Genomic DNA, 23,209 nt, shown 5'->3' with positions numbered 1-23,209 from the left:
CCTCATGTGATCTTGTGTCTTGTCCTGTCATTGGTTCATTGTCTCATCACTGTTCACAGGTGTCACTTGTCTTGTCATTAGTCTGTGTGTGTATTTAAGCCCTCATGTTTGCCATGTGTCTTTGTCTGTTATTAACGTTGTAACCTGCTGGTGGTGAGTTTTGTTTAGCCATGCCATGACTTTGTTTTATGTTTTGACCAAGTTAAGCCAAGTCTTTGTTTTAAGTTTTGTTTATTGTTAATAAATGCTGCACATGGGTTCAAAACACTTGCCTCCAGTGAATCCACGTTACACTTTAACTGTAAAATCCAACAGTGAACACTTTTTAGTTAACTTTACTTAATGTCGTAACTTAATTGTAAAAATCTAGTAATCTGTACTATTCACATACTATTCATTGTTTACTCAAAAACTTAAGTTAAAATTAATTGATTGGTTTTAGTGCCATTTTGTCAAACAACAACAACAAAAACTCACCATTATGGTGATCAGTGTTCACTTTGGTTGGGCACTTGGAACATTCATATTATAACTCTCTTCCTATTGATGCAGTGATGCAACAAGAAATCACAGCTATTTGGTTTCAAAGGAAGAGAAGTAATAGGTTGCTTTTTTTAACCTTTTTTGATTTAGTCAGAAATTAAGGTTATCTTTTAAAACGAACCTATACAATATTTGCCTTTATGTCATATAATGATCGTTTATAATTTTAGTGCTAACACTTACGTCATAAATACCTGTGGAACTTTAAATTGGGTTGATATTGTAGCTGATCATGCACACAGACTTAAACATTCAGCATGCAAAACACAACATGGTAACAATTATGGTAGTATACTAAGTCAAGAGTAAATCTCTAAAGTAAAAGATCAAGTACTCGCTACTGATCTTTTATAGTAGAACTTTTGTAAGTAAATGATACTAAGTATTTGTTAGAATAACAAACTATTCCTATTTCACTTTATTTGGTTTTTTAAGGCAATCAGTTAGAATGCTTTTTTTAAGTAAGCCTAACTAATTTGATTTTACAGTGTACATACAGATTCAAAAGGATAGTTCGCCCAAAATAAAATATTCTATCATTTACTCACATTCAACTCACATTTCTTTCTTCTGTTGAACATTATGTAAGATACTTTGAAAAATGTGGGTAACTAAACAACTGATTGACCCCTCTAACTAAAAATATATATTATAGAAGTCAATGGGGACCAGAAGCATTTATGTAGGCCTATTATGTTTATATATCCATTTATCAAAATGTAAAGCTACTGAAGTGTATTTTTGTGGAAAGCTACAATGATCACGTCTTTTCAAACCTTATTGCAATCAACTGACACAAAAAATAAGCATGAATAACACTGTACCTGGGGGCGGGGGGGGAGACATTACAGAAATCTGAAAATGTTGATTAAACTGTGAAGTGTATTTACGGTAAATATGACTGTGAACTGCTTAGCTCACCTCAGAAAACGTAGTGTCAATGAATCAGGTAGCAATAAAAAAAAACAAGCAATCAGAAGTTGATGATAAAATAAAACATATATATTTTATCAATTGGTGAAGCAACTACAAAAATCAGATGAAAGACCAGAGTGAGAACGCAGATGAATTGAGACAAAGTCTATGAAACTCTGTCCACAATAATTGCATTCAGCTTAAGTCCAAACGGAAGAACATCTTAGATTCATGTCAGTTTGTCTGTAGAAAACAAATATTAATTGAAGCTGGTCTTAAAGATGAACTTTGTTTACTGTAACAACTTATACTAATGATGTCTTAATGAGGCTGGAAGGGACAGAATTATATATGAAAGAGATTTTATTATTGGGTCACATTTGGTGAGAACGCAGCTGGATCTGAACATGAACTACTTTAATTTCACACAGCTGTTTTTAGTATGACGGTGTAGCGATCCTGACTGAGTGAAACTTTTCCCACACGCATCACATGTAAAAGACTTTTCTCCAGTGTGGATCCTCTCATGTGTTTTTCCTCCAGTGTGGATCCTCGGTTGCTTTTTCAATGTCTCAGCTGTAATAAAAGTCTTGTGATTCTTCACACCACTGTGTCTTTTCTGGTGTACTTTTAAATTACCCAGCTGTGAAAAACTCTTTCCACATGAAGAACACGTGTAAGGCTTCTCCTTTGTGTGAACTGTCAGGTGGATCTTCAGGTGTTGTGCCCTAGGAAATTTTTTACCACATTGATCACAGTTATATGGTCTTTCTCCAGAGTGAGAACGCAGGTGTAATTTAAGAGTGTATGCATGTGTGAAACTCTTCCCACACTGTTCACATTTATAAGGTTTCTCTCCTGTGTGGATTTTCATGTGTGACTTAAGGGATCCTTTTAGTTTAAAACTCTTCCCGCACTGATCACATGTGTGCAGCTTCTCTCCGGTGTGGATCATCTCATGATTTTTCAGATTTCCTGACTGACTGAATCTCTTGTCACAGTGTGAACACTTGTAAGGTTTCTCTCCAGTGTGAATTCTCTGGTGCAGATTCAATATGGCAGCCGAAGCAAAAGTCTTCTCACAATCAAAGCACATGTGATCCTTCACAACGCTGTGACTTTTCTGGTGCATTTTAAAATAATCCATCCGTGAAAAACTCTTTCCACACAAACAAACATGAGGCTTCTGCTTTGTATGAACTTTCAGGTGCCTCTTCAGGTGGTGGGCACTAAGAAATGTTTTGCTGCATTGTTCACAGTTAAAAGGTCTTTCTCCAGAGTGAGAACGCAGATGTAATTTAAGACTGTTTGCTCGTGCAAAACTCTTCCCGCACTGATCACATGTGTGCGACTTCTCTCCAGTGTGGATTTTCAGGTGATCATCAAAGCTTCCTTTTTGTGTAAAACTCTTCCCGCACTGATCACATGTGTACGGCTTCTCTCCAGTGTGGGTCCTCTCGTGTATTTTCAGAGTCCCAGCCTGACCGAATCTCTTGTCACAGTGTGAACACTTGTAAGGTTTTTCTCCAGTGTGAACTCTTTGGTGGCCTTTCAATGTGTCGGATCTAATAAAGGTCATTCCACAGTCAAAGCACATGTGATCCTTCACACCGTTGTGTCTTTTCTGGTGTAATTTTAAAGTACTCATCCGTGAAAAACTCTTTCCACAAAGAGAACACATATGGGGTTTCTCCTTTGTATGAACTTTCAGGTGCCTCTTCAGGTGATCTGCCCTAAGAAATGTTTTGCTGCATTGATCACAGTTAAATGGTCTTTCTCCAGAATGAGAATGCAGATGTAATTTAAGACTGTTTGCAGGGCAGGTGGAAGATTCTTTGCCTGTTCCTTTCAGTGAGCAACTCAAAGATTTCTTCAGTTTTGACATGATGATGATGTTGTGCACTTAATTCAGTTATTCACTCTCCTCCTCCTCCTCCTCCATCAGGTCTAAAATTAAAGATAAAAAGGTTTAAATTGGGGGGGTCATAAAGAGGGAAAGGACATAAATGATGTAATAGGCAGAAAGTAGACAAATACAAATACAATATTTGTGTGTGTGTGTGTGTGTGTGTGTGTGTGTGTGTGTGTGTGTGTGTGTGTGTGTGTGTGTGTGTTGTACACAAAGAAACACTGACAACAGAACAAACAGAAAGCACAATGGAGATTAGTGGTTCACTGCATATATCACCAAAGACCATATATCGGCTGATATTTGGTCTTTTTAAAATATCAGCAGTGGCTGAAATGTTTTTCTGATTAACACGTGTTCTAAGAGGGATTTTTATTTTGATGGTCAGTGCTGAGAACAGCAGCGTCTCATCGCACAGTGCTCATGTTCACGGTCTTCATTAGTTTACCGCCTCTGTTTAACAGTCATATCAAATATGTTATTTTGTGACTGTTAAATAAAGTAAACGTTATGCGAAAGTGTATAGCATTTGCCTTTATATTATTAGTATCAGAAAGGCAAACAATATAATACTTTCTGGGTCATTCCTGTTATCCAGTAACATTTTGGCTTCATTTTTTTTTTATTTTTTTTTTTATAAAAGGTAAAAGGTTTTTTCATGTTTTTAGCATTCTACCAAAATAGCGACATGTTTTAACTATTAGGGATACATATTGGTCAAGCTCAGGGACAGGAAAATAATAATTATGGGTGTGTGTGTGTGTATATATATATATATATATATATATATATATATATATATATATATATATATATATATATATATATATATATATATATATATATATACCATGCATACATCAATAAAAAGGTGTGTAAAATACAAAATAGTATTTTCAATGTCTATTATTATAGGCTATCTGTGACTCAGTAATTTTAGAGAAAATATAAGTAGCTAAATCATAGAGAAGGAAAAGTCACTGTATAACAGGAACGACTCTCATTTACCGTCAACTTTCAGCAAATACGCATCTATATCATTTGACCAAATCTCTAAATATCTCATAAACGTTTAATTTCACAAACCTTGCAGACTTGATCGAATCCAGACCAGCTGTGAGATATTGTGAAGTGTGTGACTGTGTGTAACGGTTGGTGAATGTGGAAGGAGAGTTCAGTTTCACTGGAGACGCAATTAACAAACTTTAAGTCCTTGTTGAAGCGTGCGTGTTTAAGGCGAATAGAGCTATTGCTAATGAGACAGAATGACAGACACCTCAGCGACACACAGTTCAAGAGCAGCGGAGCTTTTATTATGACAGTGAGTCGACCGCTTCCGCTTTTTCCGGTGTTACTCAGAGCCGGGTGTTACCGATGTTCAGTGGGCGGAGCTGTCATGAATATTCATGAGTTCGCGTGGGACTGAGGATGGGCAAATGAAGCCTCATGAATCATGATCAATCACCGAGGCTTTCTTTCTTTCTTTCTTTCTTTCTTTCTTTCTTTCTTTCTTTCTTTCTTTCTTTCTTTCTTTCTTTCTTTCTTTCTTTCTTTCTTTCTTTCTTTTTTTAAGCTTTATTTTCAACAAAAAGCATGTACAAAGATACATCTCACTGTATAACAAAGCACATTTCACATGCGGGTCGTTCCTGTTATACAGTGACTTCTGTCCCTTTGATTTACTTACTCATATTATCTATAAAATGAGTCACATATTTATAAGAAATGGCTTAAATGATAAATTTAGGTCTTCTTTATCACTTAAACAGATATAATAGATATTAAAAATACTATTTTGTATTTTACACCTTTTTATTGATATATGCATTCAATTTTATCATGTCCTCAGTGCAAAGTAATCAACTTCCACAAGAACTATAAACCATGAAATGATACAAATCTCAAAATATTTTTAGATTATGTTATAGAATAGGCTAAACTACCTCTAGTTATACATATAAATCAAGTGAAACTATATATATATTTATTTTTACAATTGTCTTCATTTACTGTGTCCCTGAAGTCATCTTCCACCCTGTTAGTATGTATTTCTCGACTTCCAAAAAAGAACACAATTTCATTGAGACAATTTTCAGGAAACTACAACATGTATTTTTTCTGCTGGAATTCAACCGTACAAAATTATGTAGCTTCAACTCTCACCTCTACCTTTTTTTTTAGTTTTTGAAATGTTATCCTGCTTGTCCCACTCTTAAAGTTCCACCCTGTTAGGCTCTGTTATGAAGAATGTTTGTCCGCTCAAAAAAATGTAAAAACATATCTGACATAGTTATAAAGGTTCTGTTTATCTGTAGAAGGTTAGCTAGCTAAATGTTGATCACTCAAAGAGCTACGGCTAACTTATCTTAAAATTTTCCACCCTGTTAGATCTATAAACATAACAGGGTGTAAATTCTAATGGAATAAATCATATTTAGTGTATATTGCAAATTCTATATACACATATATGCATATATAAATATTATGTATATATAAAACCATGTTATATAGGTGCAGTGCCACACATTACTGATGGCAAATCATGCAGGACAATGACGGAAAACTCATCCAGTGTTATGGTCTTCCACCCTGTTAGGTGCCATTCCACCCTGTTAGGCGAGTAATTTTTAAATAATAATTTGACAGCAACGTTAAATGTTTTGCATACTTATGTTTTATTTTGGGAGGTAAGGATCATTAACATCATATACAATATATGTTTTTGAACACATTTTTTTATTATTTACCATCCTGTTGGCAAAAATGGGTACAAAAAGTACCTGTTCTTTATAATCAAGACATTCTATTCATCAATAATAGTTTTGTTATTGAAGAATAAAAAAAAATACTGTGATGGCATAAGGGACATATACTATCCAAGAAAAACTTGTTATTTTTTAACATTTACATTATTAACATTTTGTGATAACTATGTATATGTCCCTAACAGGGTGGAACACCTTCACGGCCAGTGTCTGAACAATGAATCTACTCATAATTTTTTTTTTTTTTAGTCCCTGAGCTTGACCAATATGTATTCCTTCTAGTTAAACATGTCACCATTTTGGTAGAATGCTAAAAACATGAAAATCATGTACTTTTTTCCCCAACATTTATGAAGCCAAAATGTTACCGCATACCAGGAATGACCCATGCCTCAACATAATAGAACAAGAACCAAATAAAATAAAAACAAAATAAAGGAAAGAGGGTAAGCATCAGTTTACATATAAAAATATACCATATATAATACATATAATTACATTTGTATTACAATGCAATATTAAGAGAGAAAATATACTTTGCATGTAAGCTTGAAGCACAAGCATGAGCCCAGCCCTTCCCATCATGAAATAAAGAAGACTTTTTGAATGTATTGTACATTAATAACCTTACGCATTATGTGGCATATTGTGATGTGTATAGTTACATTGTGTACTAAGACCGATGGAAAATGAAAAGTTGCGATTTTCTAGACTGATATGGCTAGGAACTGTACTCTCATTAGTAATAAGGGAACTTTTCTGCCGTACCATGGGTGCACAGGCGCAATGATATTACGCAGCACCTAACACATCACAACATGTAAATAGGAAAATGTTGGTGTTATTTTGTCACTTATTGAGCAGTAGGCTAGCTGGAGCCGTTTACCTCCAGTCTTTGTGCTAAGCTAGGCTAGTGTTGGGTGCGTCAGACAGAGTTATGGCACGCACGGAGATAGGAATGGTATGTATGGACTTATCTAACTCTGGGGGATACGGTGAATAAGCTAAAGTCCCAAATAGTCGACTTGTTCCTTTAATCAAATTGTCCTGTCAGTCACTTCTTGGGTCTGCTGAGGGGTTAGAGACTTCCTTTGTCTGACACCATTCATTGTCCACCAAGTTGAATTTCTTATTATAAGCTTGGTTACAGAATAAAAAAAACTGATAGAAAAGATAATGCAAACTTAATGAAATCAAACAACTTAGGCTGGCAAACAAACAGAAGGTAAGGTCTAAAGACCATATGCTCCCAGCAGGTCATACTCCAGCAAGCCATCTTTCAAATAAAACAAATAAATGGCTCCTAACGTATGTATGTGATTGTATGAGTTCCCTGTGTTTTTCCTGTATTAAACATTCCTGCACTTCAATCCAATCTCATGCCTTGTTTACTTCCTATATAAAGTTTAATTAGCGTCATAATTTTCATCATTCAGACGCGCACAAAAACCCGTAAAACCTTAGTTTATCTTTGGAACACAAATTATGATATTTCTGACCCTTCCATAGACAGCAACACTTACATCACATACACAAGACTCACAATTCAACCATACATGGTCTGTCACATCCTGCTGACCATATAACATATTGTAACACCAACGACCACTTTCAAGGCCCAGAAAGGTAGTAAATACGTTAAAAAGTCCATGTGACTACAGTGGTTCAACCTTAATGTTATGAAGCGACGAGAATACATGGACTTTATTAACAATCTCTTTATACCTGTCATGTGAGAGACCTCAACAGGAAGTATACTTTGTTTTCGACATGTTCACTTGGAAGAGCAAAGTATGTTAACTAATAGCTATACAAACTGTAATGGAGCATTACACGGTTGATGCTACTTCCGTTTTCTTTCACATATCCATTTCAATTAACGAATAATCCAAGCTAATAACTCATTTTTTAACCAAATCATTATGATAATTATCTTCATGATTTATCTGAACGAAAATAAAAATTAAATGAGGAAGAAAAGGGTGTGGTCCGCTAATGGAGATCAAAAATGAACATGCGTGAAGGGAAGGAAGTGGAGACGCGTCGCGGAAGTGAGAGCCTGGTGGAAATGGTGGAATGGAGTTGCTGAGCAGTTGCCGAGAATAATTAGTTGTCGTTGAAGTTTAACCACATTCGATTGAACTGCAAAACCTTGTGGGTACACCAGGAAGATCGTGCTGAAATCTTCGGATGTCCTCTGCACAGGGAAGAATTGTGGCAATCGAAACGGAATCGGAATCGGACCTACCCAGGTTTCAACGACACACGCCGAACGGGTTTGAGGGATTTTGATTTTCTACCCCTTTTTTGTTACTTGACTGCTGGCATATTTATTCTTGAACAAACTCCCCCGTGACTCTCAAGAGGAGAGCTCAAATCAAACTGTTTCCACGCTTTTAAAGCTTCCTTCGATCCGATCTCTCACTCATCTTCACTAAAGTTCGACCCTTGCCCCACTACAAACAGAACCCTAACGAATATATCACTTTAAATTGAATATTTTTGGTTGGAGAAGTTTGTTTTGTTTTGTCTTTTTGGTTAATTATTTATTTATTTATTATTTTGGTCGTATGAAAACTGTGTTCTAGAATATCAGGACATTTAAGTTTTGAATTGCAAATTTTCTAAAAGAGTTCGTGCTATATATGTTTTGAACTGAACTGAAAGAATAATAACACTTATTTTCGGAACTTTTTGAGAGTGATTTAATGTGTTGAAATGCTGGGTGGGTTCAGGTTTTTTTTTCGACAGTAATTTAAACTGTCTGGCGCCCGAACTAAAACTTTGAAAAACCTGGGCGACCACGCTACAGAGTGGCGCCCGAACAGGGACTTGAACTTGAACTTAAAACTGGAACTGGAAAAAAATTTTTCCTCGGGACATGGAATTTAAACTGTCTTGATTTTTGGTTTATGATTTAATTTATGAACACTGGTACTGAAATAACAGGTAAAAAAAAAAAAAAAAAAAAAAAAAAACACCTGCCTGAAAATGAACAATTATAAGTGTTATATACAAAGTGTGTGTTGAGAACAATTTCATTGTACATGTTGTATCTTTGCCTTACCTGCTGATCGATTATAATTGAGTGTATATTGCATTGAGTAGATTTTGGTGTCTGGAAAACTCTGTATTGTATTGTATTTTTTGTATTTTGTAATTTTTTTTTATTTTTATTTTTTTTTTCATTGACATGTCTACCCCTATACGTCCCCCAGCCCCGGCTTTCTCTGCCTCCTTAGACTTGGAACATTTTCCCCCTGACATTTCTACCCCTGTATATGTGCCTGCCTTGACTCCATTCCATACTATAAGTCAAAGGCCCCATACAAATATTCCGTCCCCAACTTCCTTGCCACAGTCACTGGACATGGATCTGGTATCCCCAGTATCTGCAAAACCAAGTTGGGAAGACCAAAATGAACCTCTTGAGGTGCTCTCCACACGAGAAGGTGTTTCAGTTGACTCTGTTCAGTGTGAACTTCCATTTGTGCTTCCTACTCCTGGAAGGGAATTGGGTAGGCTTACTGACCAGGCCCATGACCATATGGACAAATTTCAACAGAAACAGGATAAAGTTCTCAATGAGTTGACCAAACAAGTTCAACGTAGTCGATTTCATCTGGAATCAAAACTGAACAAATTCACTGAACAAACAGAACAAAGTCTTCAGAACCTCTACACACTTGTATCATCCAGTAAAGACAAGTTTGACCATGAAATGGACACCATCCTGAAAGCCAATAAAACAGTGATTTCAAGTGAATTGGATCAAGCCAAAGCTGCAATTGTGTCTGATCTTGGATTTATGATTAAACAGATGCAAATTGAATTTCAAGATGAGCTACAAGTTACACAGAAAATGTTTGACAAAAAGAATGTTGAACTGATCCAATGCGTGGGTGACTGTACTTCAATGTTAAAAATCCTGTCTACAAAAGTGGATGATGTAAGTGAGAAAGTGAATTCAATCGCTGCAACTCACAAGAGTGAAATAGAAGGAATACACGACAAAATTAAGCACATAACTCTGCCAGCATCATCTTTTCCACAAAGCAGTTCAACAGTAATGCCTGCTGTTTCTGGTTTTACTCCAGTTTCCAAAACTGATCACATCAGACTAACCTTCCCTACCTATGGCAGGCCAGGAGATGATCCTGATCCATTACTTTATTTATCAAAGTGTGATGATTTCCTTGCGCTGCATCCCTTATCAGACACTGACATTCTTGCTACTTTCAGAACAGTTTTCCATGGCACGGCTCGAGATTGGTGGGAGATAACTCGCACCAAAGTAACATCTTGGGAAGAATTCAAGAACTCTTTCGCGTCAGCATTTCTGGCTGAAGACTATAAGGACGAACTTGCTGAACGTGTTCGGACTAAAAAACAGGGAGAAAATGAACCCATCAGAGATTTCGCATATTCCTATAGAGCTCTCTGCACAAGATGGAACCCGGAACTCACTGAGTTAGACATTGTGAAGCTAATTGTGAAACAGATAAAACCTTATCTTGCTAGTCAGCTCCGTGGAAGGGTAAATGATGTGGACGAGCTTGTACGTCTTGGTCATCAATTGGAAAGAGACCATGATCAGCAGCTTGAGTATGAACGTAACTCTCATGTGAGAAAGGTAAATCCAATGCAGAAAGGATTATATCCTGGAAGTCAACAAGGAGAAAAAACACCTATGTGTTGGCGCTGCAAAGGTTCACATCCTCCTGGCTCATGTCCGCAATATACTTCTGCCTCTTCCCAGGTTGTCAATCAAAACAAGCAAAAATCTGATAATTCACAAATGAGTAGACACTCCGGTAAATTCTCAGCGTCATCAGTGACGACCTCCAAGCAAGATCATAAAGACATTTCTCCTTTTTCAATGGCTGTTCCACCACAACTTCTTGTACCAATACATATCAAGTCTTGGTATGGAAAGGCTATTCTTGATACAGGAGCCAGCTATACCTTACTACATGAACATCTCTGGGCTGAACTAAATAGTTCAAAAGAAGGTCTTAGGCCTTGGACCCATGGACCTTTGTATTTAGCCAATGGGGAATCAGAGTCACCTCTGGGTTGGACTGCTTTAGAGATTGGTTTACATGGCAATATTATCAACATCCCAGCAGCTGTACTTCCAGCAAAAGCTCTGGCATATGGAATTGTCCTAGGCCTTGACTTCATTTCTTGCAGCCAACTACAAATAAATGTAGCAGATCAAGTATATGGGTTCAAAAATACACCTTCTGTTGTCCATCCCTTCCAACCTGGTAATGCATCTGTAGCTGGATGGAAAGGATCTGGAAAAAAGAACAGCAAAAGGAGTTATGAACAAAAACATCAGCTTGGCCTCATCAGTTCCATTCCACCGCCTATGTGTTCTTTAGAAGAAGTCAGACTAAATGTGCAAGATTATATAGAACAGGCTGTTTCTACTGCCCAACTACCTGAGTTTGTAAAGCCACATCTACGGGAGCTACTACAATCAAACCCTGAGGTGTGTACCCACACAACTGGCAGAACAAATGTTCTACAGCATCAAATATATTCCACAGCCAATGTTCCCATAAAACAAAAACCCTACCGGATGTCTCCAACAAAACAGGCCATAATCAAAGAACAGCTTGAGGAGATGTTGTCCTCCGGTATTATTGAACCATCACGTTCTGGTTGGTCTTCTCCTGTAGTGTTGGTCCCTAAAAAGGATGGTGGACATAGATTCTGTGTGGACTATAGAAAACTTAACTCATTCACTGAAAATGATGCTTACCCTCTTCCTTCAATTGCAGAAATTCTAGAGTCCCTTGCTGGTTCCGTCATCTTTACGACCATTGACTTAAACAGTGGGTATTGGCAAGTATCCATGGCCCCGGAAAGCAAGTTCAAGACTGCTTTTATAACTCCGTCAGGCCTCTATCACTTCAATGTGATGCCCTTTGGGTTAAAAAATGCTCCAGCTACTTTCCAGAGGCTAATGGAGTTGGTCTTGGGAAACTTACGGGGACATTGTTGTCTTGTCTATTTAGATGATATTATCATCTACTCCTCTTCGGTGTCCCAACATTTCTTAGACATTCAGAAGGTGTTTAACAAACTAAATCAAGCAGGCCTCACTATCAACATGAAGAAAAGCAAATTCTGTTTGGAGGAAATAAAGTTTCTGGGACACATTGTGAGTATCAAAGGTGTCACTGCAGACCCTGGAAAAGTACAGAGCATTCAAGCTTATCCAGTCCCAAGAAACCTCAAAGAGGTGCAAAGGTTTCTTGGGTTGTCTGGATGGTACCACCGTTTTGTTCCAGGGTTCTCCAAGATTGCAGAACCTTTGAATGACTTGAAGAAGAAGGGGCATCCTTTCATTTGGTCTTCTGAATGCCAACAGGCTTTTGATCAACTTAAAGCATGTTTAATTTCACATCCAGTACTTGGCCATCCAAAGCAGAACCTTCCGTTCACTGTCTATACTGATGCGAGCGAGACCGGTCTTGGAGCTGTTCTTGCACAGAAAACAGGCCCAGACACGGAACAAGTGATAGCATATGCTAACAGAACATTAACTAAGGCAGAAACAAACTATTCTGCTACCGAAAAAGAGTGCCTAGCGGTTGTGTGGGCCCTTGAAAAGTGGCAACACTATTTAGAACAAAAATTGTTCACAGTGATTACTGATCATTCTGCCCTGCAGTGGGTTCTTACTTCCCAGAAAACCACCAATCGTCTTTTAAGATGGGCCCTAAGGTTACAGAAATTTGACTTCATAGTAGAGTACCGAAAGGGTAAGCTCAATGTTATTCCTGATGCTCTTTCCCGGATTCCTACCACCACTGGGTGTGTCCTGTTTTCTTCGCAAAAAGAGAAGGATGACCTTCCTCTCACTGCCGACCTCATTTGGGAAGAACAACACAAGGATCCTGCAATTGAGAAATTGTTTAAGGCAGTAGCAGAGGGAGACAATGAAGCTGAGGAGAAATATACGGTCTTGGAGGATAAGTTGTACAGAAAGACACAGGTGAATGATAAGCAAATTCACTACCGCATATACATTCCATCTTCACTTACCTTCCAGATGTTTGAAGCTTACCACAAGAATCCTCTCAGTGGCCATCTGGGAATTTTTAAAACCTATAAAAGACTTCATGCTGTTGCGTTCTGGCCGGGGATGTGGTCGGACGTGAAAAAGCTCACCAAAAGTTGTGAAAAGTGCCAGGTCCTGAAACACGACAACAAAAAACTTGCAGGGAAAATGCAGCAAAACATTGTTAACAGTCCTAATGAGATGGTAGGAGTTGACATCATGGGTCCTTTCCCCCGAAGCTCTCAACAGAATGAATATGTGTTGGTGACTGTGGACTATCATACCCGATGGGTAGAGATTTTTCCCATGCGTGCGGCAACATCTCCAAACATTGCACGTATCCTCAGAGCAGAAATATTTACGCGATGGGGAGTCCCAACATACATCCTTTCAGACCGTGGTTCCCAGTTTATTTCGGCCATATTTCAAGAACTCTGTAGACAGTGGGCAGTCATTCCAAAACTCACCACTGCGTATCACCCCCAGACTAATATGACTGAACGGGTGAATCGCACTTTAAAATGCATGATGGCATCTTATGTCGAAGAAAATCACAAAAAATGGGATCTTTATCTTCCAGAATTCAGGTTTGCATTGAACTCTGCGGTACAAGAAACCATCGGAATAACACCTGCAGAACTGCACATTGGGAGGAAACTTCAGAGCCCTATGGATAAAATTCTTCAGGCAGATATTGCTGTTCATCCCGACACTGATCCCTATGAGACTATCCACCGACTGAAACAGTTTCAGGAAAACGCTGAAATCTGCGCTAAGAAAGCACGCCTTCGCCAGCTGAGAAACTATAATAAAAATCGAAGGGAAGTATCTTACAAATTTCAAGATCGAGTCTGGGTAAGGAACTTTCCACAGTCAAGTGCACGACATCATTTCACTGCTAAACTGGCTAAGAAATGGAAAGGACCTTACCGAATCGTACATAAACTGGGACCTGTGAACTATCAGGTGGTGACAGAAAGCACTGGGGAAGATGTCAGGAATGTTCATGTGTGTAATCTCAAACCCTGCTACCCTACAGCTGAAGATCTGGAAAGAAAAGAAAAACAGAAAATTATAGATCTCTTTCTGGAATCCTCAGATGAGGATGATTTCCCTGGATTTTGATGCCAACCATGAGTTGACTTTCCCAAGGGGGGAAGAGTATGTAATGGAGCATTACACGGTTGATGCTACTTCCGTTTTCTTTCACATATCCATTTCAATTAACGAATAATCCAAGCTAATAACTCATTTTTTAACCAAATCATTATGATAATTATCTTCATGATTTATCTGAACGAAAATAAAAATTAAATGAGGAAGAAAAGGGTGTGGTCCGCTAATGGAGATCAAAAATGAACATGCGTGAAGGGAAGGAAGTGGAGACGCGTCGCGGAAGTGAGAGCCTGGTGGAAATGGTGGAATGGAGTTGCTGAGCAGTTGCCGAGAATAATTAGTTGTCGTTGAAGTTTAACCACATTCGATTGAACTGCAAAACCTTGTGGGTACACCAGGAAGATCGTGCTGAAATCTTCGGATGTCCTCTGCACAGGGAAGAATTGTGGCAATCGAAACGGAATCGGAATCGGACCTACCCAGGTTTCAACGACACACGCCGAACGGGTTTGAGGGATTTTGATTTTCTACCCCTTTTTTGTTACTTGACTGCTGGCATATTTATTCTTGAACAAACTCCCCCGTGACTCTCAAGAGGAGAGCTCAAATCAAACTGTTTCCACGCTTTTAAAGCTTCCTTCGATCCGATCTCTCACTCATCTTCACTAAAGTTCGACCCTTGCCCCACTACAAACAGAACCCTAACGAATATATCACTTTAAATTGAATATTTTTGGTTGGAGAAGTTTGTTTTGTTTTGTCTTTTTGGTTAATTAATTATTTATTTATTATTTTGGTCGTATGAAAACTGTGTTCTAGAATATCAGGACATTTAAGTTTTGAATTGCAAATTTTCTAAAAGAGTTCGTGCTATATATGTTTTGAACTGAACTGAAAGAATAATAACACTTATTTTCGGAACTTTTTGAGAGTGATTTAATGTGTTGAAATGCTGGGTGGGTTCAGGTTTTTTTTTCGACAGTAATTTAAACTGTCTGGCGCCCGAACTAAAACTTTGAAAAACCTGGGCGACCACGCTACAAAACATTTGAGGAAGCAAAGGGCTTATTGACAAACTTTCCACATATCAGCTTTTTAAGGCCTGCGGTTAAAGGGTTCATCCAAAAATGAAAATTGTCATCATTTAGCTACTTACCCTCATGTTGTTCCAAACTTGCATGAGTTTCTTTGTTCTGTTGAACACACACACACACACACACACACACACACACACACACACACACACACACACACACACACACACACACACACACACACACACACACACACACACACACACACACACACACACACACACACACACACACACACACACACACACACACACAAAAAAAGATATTTTGGAAGAATGTTGGTAACCAAACAGTTTCTGGTCCCCTTTGACCAAAGTCAATGGGGACCCAAAACTGTTTGGTTACCAGCAGTCTAGTTCAAAATATATTATTTTGTGTTCCACACATGAAATAAACTCATACAGGTTTAAAACAACTTGAGTAAATCATGACAGTATTTATATTTTTGGAGAAATTATCCCTTTAAAAGCAATGTTTCTATATTCAGACACAAGGTGGAACTTAAAGGATTAGTTCACTTAAAAATGAAAATGTCCTGATATTTTACTCACCCTCATCTCATCCAAGATGTTCATATCTTTCTTTCTTAAAGGGTTAGTTCACCAGAAAATGAAAATTCTGTCATTAATTACTTACCCTCATGTCGTTCGACACCCGTAAGACCTCCGTTCATCTTCGGAACACAAATTAAGATATTTTAGTTGAAATCTGATGGCTCTGAAAGGCCTCCATTGGCACAATGCACGGTTCACTCTCAAGACCCTTAAAAGGTACTAAAGACGTCGTTACAAAGTCCATCTCACTACAGTGGTTCTAAAATAACTTTATGGAGTGACGAGAATAGTTTCTGTGCGCAAAAAAAACCTAAATAACGACTTATATAGTGATGACGATTTCAAAACACGGCCTCATGAAGCTTCGAAGCGTTATGAATGAGTGAGTCGAATCATGATTCGGATCACGTGTCAGACCGCCAAACTGCTGAAATTTGGCGATCCAAACTGCTAAATCGACTCACTGATTCATAACGCTTCGAAGCTTCATGATGCCGTGTTTTGAAATCGTCATCACTATATAAGTCGTTATTTAGGGTTTTTTTGCGCACAAAAACTATTCTCGTCACTCCATAAAGTTATTGTAGAACCACTGTAGTGAGATGGACTTTGTAACAACGTCTTTAGTACCTTTTAAGGGTCTTGAGAGTGTGCCGTACATTGTGCCATTGTCTTACGGGTGTCGAACGACATGAGGGTAAGTAACAGGGTTGCCAACTTTTAAGATCAGGTTGGAGTGAGAAGGGGGGGGGGGGGGGGGGGGGCTGACGGTATACTACGGTATATCGATTTCGATTTCAGTATCGATTCATAGCCTACTGTACATATAAGGAAATAAGGATATGTACATTATTAACATTTTAAAATTTCGCATTTAAAGAAATCTAGTGTTTCATCATATCTAAATATTTATTAAAATGCAAAATGCAAAACTGCAATACTTTTTTGAGCAACTAGATTAGATACATGTATATTGATTAAAGAGCCATAAAGGCACCAGTGGGTAATGGCATTACAAATGGAAATTATTATTTTTCGAGCCACAAAATGACTCTAATTTGCCTCTTTGAATAATAATTCTCTAATTTAATCTTATTACTATACTAATTGTAATATAAATAATACAAATATTAGAAGAAAAATATTTTAAGTGGTCATTAATTGACAATAATTATTGCACAAATAGTATTTAGTACCAAAAGATCTCCTCATAATATTCAATAAATATTATTGAACTAAAATATAGAACATTTATTTAATTGAAAAATAGTTAAGGTGTATGGTCACATTTGACCATCAATGAGTATGAGTGTGACCAATTAGTATGGAATACCTGAGGGCTAAATACAATAAAAAACATTAACATTAATGTTAACATTGTTGCATCTCCATTACTCTCCATTATAAAACGATCCTGTATGGTTGATGTAATAATCAATGCACACTATGCTGTACTGTTTACCAAAACTTGCTGCAAACACCTGTTAAAGAGCACCTATCATGGCATTTAAAATGTTCCAAATATTGTTTTAGAAGTCCCCAACAACAGTTTTGCATGCATGCAATGACAAAAAAGACTTTAGTTTTCTTATAATATGCATTTATTTTTACCTGTTTTGACAGCGATTCTCAAATGATTCCTTTAGTGATTCACTTTTCAAAACCCCGCCTTTACGTGACGCTAATCTGCGGTGATTGGTCAGATGACCCAGTCAGTTGTGATTGGTATAGTCTGTGCAGATATTTTCGGAAACGGAACGCCCATCAAAGTCTTATAATGACAGTAATTTGTTAATATGTGTCAGGAGTTATGAATATGAAAACCGCGTCGGTACTGTTTGATTGTAATATGAGCCTCAGCTGATCTCATTCATAAAAAAACTCCTCACGAAGACTTGCGACAAATCAACATCCCTCAGGGCTTTTAGTTCAAAAGTGTGCAGATGAGGAGACATATTGATAGATTCTCATATGTCTGTGTCAAATTTATAAACAGAGGAGTATTTTTTATTCAATACTTCCTCTAAATGGGCAGAAATAGCCTAATCATGAGCGAATGAGTCTCTTATGTGTTGTTTTCAATTCATACTGGCAGCCGGAGGGCGCTCTGTGCACATGTAATCCATATATGGTACAGACAGACGAAGAAGATACCATGTGCCATAATAAAAGTCCATAATAAAAGCTTCCTGAGATCGCGAAACATACATTTGACGACTAATAATAAACACTCAATCGCGACGATGTATGGTTTGTCTTCAAGCCACTTAGTCTTCAAATGCTCATCCTTGGGCAGATGAAAAAAGTTTGCTTTTGAGTCGCACTTCAGAACACAGCGTCTCGTGGCCATGATGTTTTCTAGTTTTCACTGGCGTCTTGGAGCGCAATAAGTGGGCGTATCGTATTCAAATAACTTGACAAGTTGACGTCATCTAGTCAGAGAAAAAGCTTCGGTCTTCTAACGATTCTTAAAAATGACTCCGAGTCGACTCTTACTTTTGAAAGAAAATAACTATATATACGGTGCACTGTCATATTTCAAGCTATCACAGGATGTTTTTGTTCACTTAGATCTATGTTACACACTACATGAAAGGTAAATTTCAAAATTCCATGATAGGTGCTCTTTAAGTGGAGCTGTGGTGTATCAAGCCATTAAAATGTATTGACACAGCGCTAGAAGTATTGAGCGCTCCGTGAAGCACGTGACTGCGCGCGCCACCGGGAGACGAGAGAGCATGCCGCAACTCCGTTTTTCAACGCCTCTGGCTTTAACTGTTATGCCATATTAGCGCCAAAACGCTATTTATTGTTTGAATTTCGCATTAAAACTTAAAAAAAATGTAAAAGCTTAGACATTGTTTAATATCAAAATCAGGTTTGGCAATTTGGCGTGAGATTCAGTTGGGCAGCGTGAGAGCGTGAGAAATGCGTGAGAGTTGGCAACCCTGAAGTAATTAATGACAGAATTTTCATTTTTGGGTGAACTAACCCTTTAAGTCGAAAAGAAATTAAGTTTTTGGAGGAAAACATACCAGGATTTTTCTCCACATAATGGATTTTGATGGTAGCCAACGGGTTGAAGGTCCAAATCAATGCAGTTTCAAAGGGCTTCAGAGGCTCTGCGCCTCTGAAGCGCGAACAAGTCTAGACCGTCTCTAAAACTCATGACTTGAATAACAAGCTGAAGAAATCAAGATATCCAGGTTTGCTTTTACCTTGTAACAAAGGGCTTGCTGAATTACATATATGACAAACCAATCATAATAGAGAAAGATCATGTAATGGATCATGTCGTCATTGTCATGCACTTATTCTATATTAACTGATGTATTCTTTTTGTCGGGGAATTGTCTCTGAAATTGGCCTGAGAACACTAGAGACCTTATTCCCAAGTGATAGTGTTTATACAACTCAACAGGGTGCCGACTAGATGTGCACTATAGAATGAATTTGTAAATGTATTTGCCCCATTTAACTTCAGTCAGGTGCGAGGAATTTCTACCACAATTCATCTTACAATAATAATGAAGTATTTCATTATTATTGTCGCCTATTCAAGACAAAGGCGTAGCTTGATGATGGCGAGATTGAGCACGGAATCTTGATGTTAGTTCAAGTGTTCGTTCTTTAAATAAGTTTGGTTTTAGTTAGTTATTTGATGCTATAAAAACATGGGGGTGTGGCGTTATGATTGACAGTTGAGATTGACGGCTTCTCTGAGTGAAGTAGTCACTGAGGCACCAAACGGATATTTTTCGGGAACTCCGGGAGGAGATTGGAGCTTTAACTTTAATCTCTACATTTCCATAACTGTTTATTTCATAAAACGGTGTTAATTAGGCGGGACCTTGATATCACGGCTCCACTTTGCGCTCACTACTGCGCACAGGGCCGTTTGAAGGAATTTGGGGGCCCCAAGCAAAATGGACATGGAGGCCCCCCCAATAACACCCCCCGCACGCACGCACGCACACAAAGCCGACAGGAACCACAGCATATGCCATACAGTTTAAGTTCACCCACACTTTATATAAATAAAAAAGGTATACATTGCAAATACTGTTGTTGCATATACTGTGCATACAATTTGAACATTTTCAACAATTAAACATTTGCAAAAAAACACCATTGAACCATTAAAAAAATGTTTGTAAACCTTTAAAGCTACACTGTGTGATATTTTCCCCCATCTAGCCGTTAAAGGGTATATGACCATCCAGTGAATATTAGTTTCTCTTCCTCTCAATTCCGATTTCGTTTTAACTCCTACGGTGGCTGATTTAGTCCAAGATAAATATGGCTTCCAGTTCGACCTCGTCCACATTCGACACGGTGCCATCGAGTGTTAAAAGGCGAAAGGCGAAGCTTGAATTTACGGGTATGTCCCTCTTTGGCTAATGTACTTTCAAGATGGAGGGGCAACATGGCGACCCGCATTCGAACCCCTTACCCGTATGTATTTTCAATGGCATATTATAAACTTACGAGAATACTTTACTACTTGAAAGAAGTAAATATACATTAATGAGGACATATATTTTTGAAAGAACTAAGTGTTTTTAGCTAAGAATAAACTAAAAAAGTTACACAGTGTAGCTTTAAGAAACCATTTTTAAAACATTTATAAACATTACATAGATAGACGGACCAGATATTCCTAACACTTAGTTAAGGGTTACTAGTATAGATTACTATAATACCTTGTTAAATAGTTAATAAACAGTACCAGTAAAACATGTGGGTTGTCCTGATACTGTACTTCAAAATGTAACAGTGAAAAAAATGCCACACAGAATAAAGTAACTGTTCAAGATCCATTGGTAACTTATAAAAAATAATGTCATTTTTGATTAAACTGTCACTACTGTATATATCCCGACACTAGCACATTAAGATAGCTATGAAAAAATAATGTTCCTCTGCCTCTTTCTGGTTAAATAATGTTTATAATAATAGTTAATATAGACTGCTATATGAACTATTCCAGGTTATTTATGCATAGCATAAATAATAGTTAGTATAGCATGCTATGCCACTTTCATCAAAACCTATTACAAAGTCAAGTCAACTTTATTTATATAGCGTTTTTAACAATGCAGATTATCATCAGTTCATACAAAGCTATAGCAATGTCATTAAATACGATAAACAGTGATTCTGGAAAAGATCTGCGTCTTCCTTATCCCGTTAAAAAACATATTACAGTATGTAAACATATTCCGTCCGTTCGAAAAAAAAGTTGCACTAACTGTTCGTTACAAGCAGCATTTGTCAGGCAGGTAAGTTAGCTAACATAAACATATTTTTGCTAGCCTACCTGCTGCAAAATTACACAATTTTTGTACAAGACAAGTAGAGCTATTTTATCCAGTGTCATTTATCACTTACCACTATCTTGTTTTTTTCTTATCCTTCTCTTCCTTTCTCTTTTTTCTTTTCTGGCTTCCTGAAGCATAATTCCGCTTCATGATGACTGCAGAGGAGATTTTGTATTTTGCAGGCAGCAGAGATCGCGTGGTTGGCTGGCTGCTGTCACCCTTAAGGGGGTTCCCGATAACAGTGTCATTGCACTTTACTGCATTGACTATCAAAGGGGCGCCCACAAAGTTTGTCGTTGCATTTTATTCTTAAGCTGTCGTTGTCTTGGGGCCCCAGGCCAGCTCGGGGCCCCAAGCAATTGCTTGGTTTGCCTGCCTTGTTCCGACGGGCCTGACTGCGCAGACTCGGGCTCCAAGATGTCAGCGCCATATTTAGACACTGGCGGCTTCACTTACTTCAACAGTCTAGGGGAGTAATGCAGTGCTGTTGTGTCTTATTAGATTTGAGTGTGTTGAAAGTTGTTATTAACGTTACTCTGTGCGTTTGCTCCACGTCTGCTATGAGACACTTGTTGCACACTGCAGTAGACACTGCTAGATCGATATTAGAATATCATATTAATAAATGCTATAAACACATGGTGGAATTGGCAGACGTTCCCTTAGGCATCATGTGCCGTGATAGCAGGTCAAAGAATTCTCGAGTATAAATATGCAGCTATAATGCATGTAGGTGATTTTGAATTAATATTTCTTGTCGATATACAATGGTTACATACACTTAAACTGATCGTAGTATTGATATATTTGTAAGACTGCCGAATCTATAGAACAGTGGCAAGGAAAACTAACTTTACAGCGCTCTGAGTGCACCCTAGTGGTCGGGAGCATTTCCGTTGTGTTATGGCTTGATTCCATTGTGTTGTGGCTTGATTTCTTTGTGTTGAGGCTTGATTTCGCTAAGTTGTGGCTTTTCCGTTGTGGCTTGATGTTGTTGTGCTGTGGCTTGATTTCATTGTGTTGTGGCTTGATTCCATTGTGTTGTGGCTTGATTTTGTTGTTTTGTGAATTTATGTTTGCTTTTTAAATTTCGTTGTGTTGTGCACTACTGGGTCACTGTAGATATGTGACCCAGACAGCAAAATAACAAATGTTACTGCTGAGTGGCCCAGCAGTACCCATGATGTACACGTGCTGTCTGAAAGTAAAAAAATTAGCAGTTTTGAGGATTGAACACACAGGGGTTTACTTTTGGGGGACAGTGGTTATTCCTTACATTCATGGCTTATTAAACTTTTTAGAATCCAGTAGGAGCTGCACAGGTAAAATTCATTTAAATAACATCAGCTTAGCTATTTAGATGAATAAATCAATAAAATGTGTTAAATGTGCGGAAATAGAGGTAGTCAAGCTATCATGTTCCGTTTTTCATATTGCAGTAACGATACAACACTGCTCTAACAAAATCCAGAAAGGACCATTGGCCAGCTTAAAAGGAGATTTCACTGTCTTCACGGAGAGAAACCTCTGGAACCAACAAGAGCAGGGTGAGTCATCATTGCATGTGTCATCCTGTTTAACATATCAAAAGATTTTGGTGTGCTCATGGATGAACATGCTGACCCTGATGAAGCAGTGCAACCAGATCAAGATATGGAGTGTGTAACAATCGAGGGACATGCTATCCGAGACATGCTTGTGCAAAAAACGTTTTCCTAAAGTGGACTAGAATATGTTCTATAATAAACGGTAGGCCTATATTAAATTCAGATTATATGCTGTTGAAAAGGAATAAGTTAATAATATAAATAAATAAAATGAAAACAGACTTCAATATATGAAACTACATTTCTATTTAGGCCAAAAATTCTGCGATAAGTAGACATTTACAATAAGAAAATTACACTGGATTATTAT

The 23,209-nt window shown here is 37.8% G+C and overlaps 1 protein-coding gene across 2 annotated transcripts; it reads right to left on the bottom strand.

The window, feature by feature from the left end:
• Positions 1-1,523: 1,523 nt before the first annotated feature.
• On the bottom strand, positions 1,524-21,463 carry LOC307120346 (uncharacterized protein). 2 transcript variants are annotated; one of them, XM_079807351.1, is made up of 2 exons: positions 21,363-21,463; positions 1,524-3,405 (listed from the first exon to the last, which is right to left on the bottom strand). In XM_079807351.1, exon 2 carries the CDS (start codon positions 3,341-3,343, stop codon positions 1,871-1,873), a length of 1,473 nt encoding a protein of 490 aa, XP_079663477.1. In that variant the 5' UTR covers positions 3,344-3,405; positions 21,363-21,463; the 3' UTR covers positions 1,524-1,870. The 2 variants fall into 2 exon arrangements, with proteins under 2 accessions (XP_079663477.1, XP_079663478.1); XM_079807352.1 differs by lacking the exon at positions 21,363-21,463 and adding an exon at positions 4,454-4,684.
• Positions 21,464-23,209: the final 1,746 nt, after the last annotated feature.

The sequence above is a fragment of the Gobio gobio genome (assembly GCF_949357685.1).
Source record: "Gobio gobio genome assembly, chromosome: 24".
NCBI classification, from domain to species: Eukaryota; Metazoa; Chordata; class Actinopteri; order Cypriniformes; family Gobionidae; genus Gobio; species Gobio gobio.
Note: the sequence above shows the minus strand (reverse complement) of the source record. Positions and strands in the feature narration are given on the sequence as shown.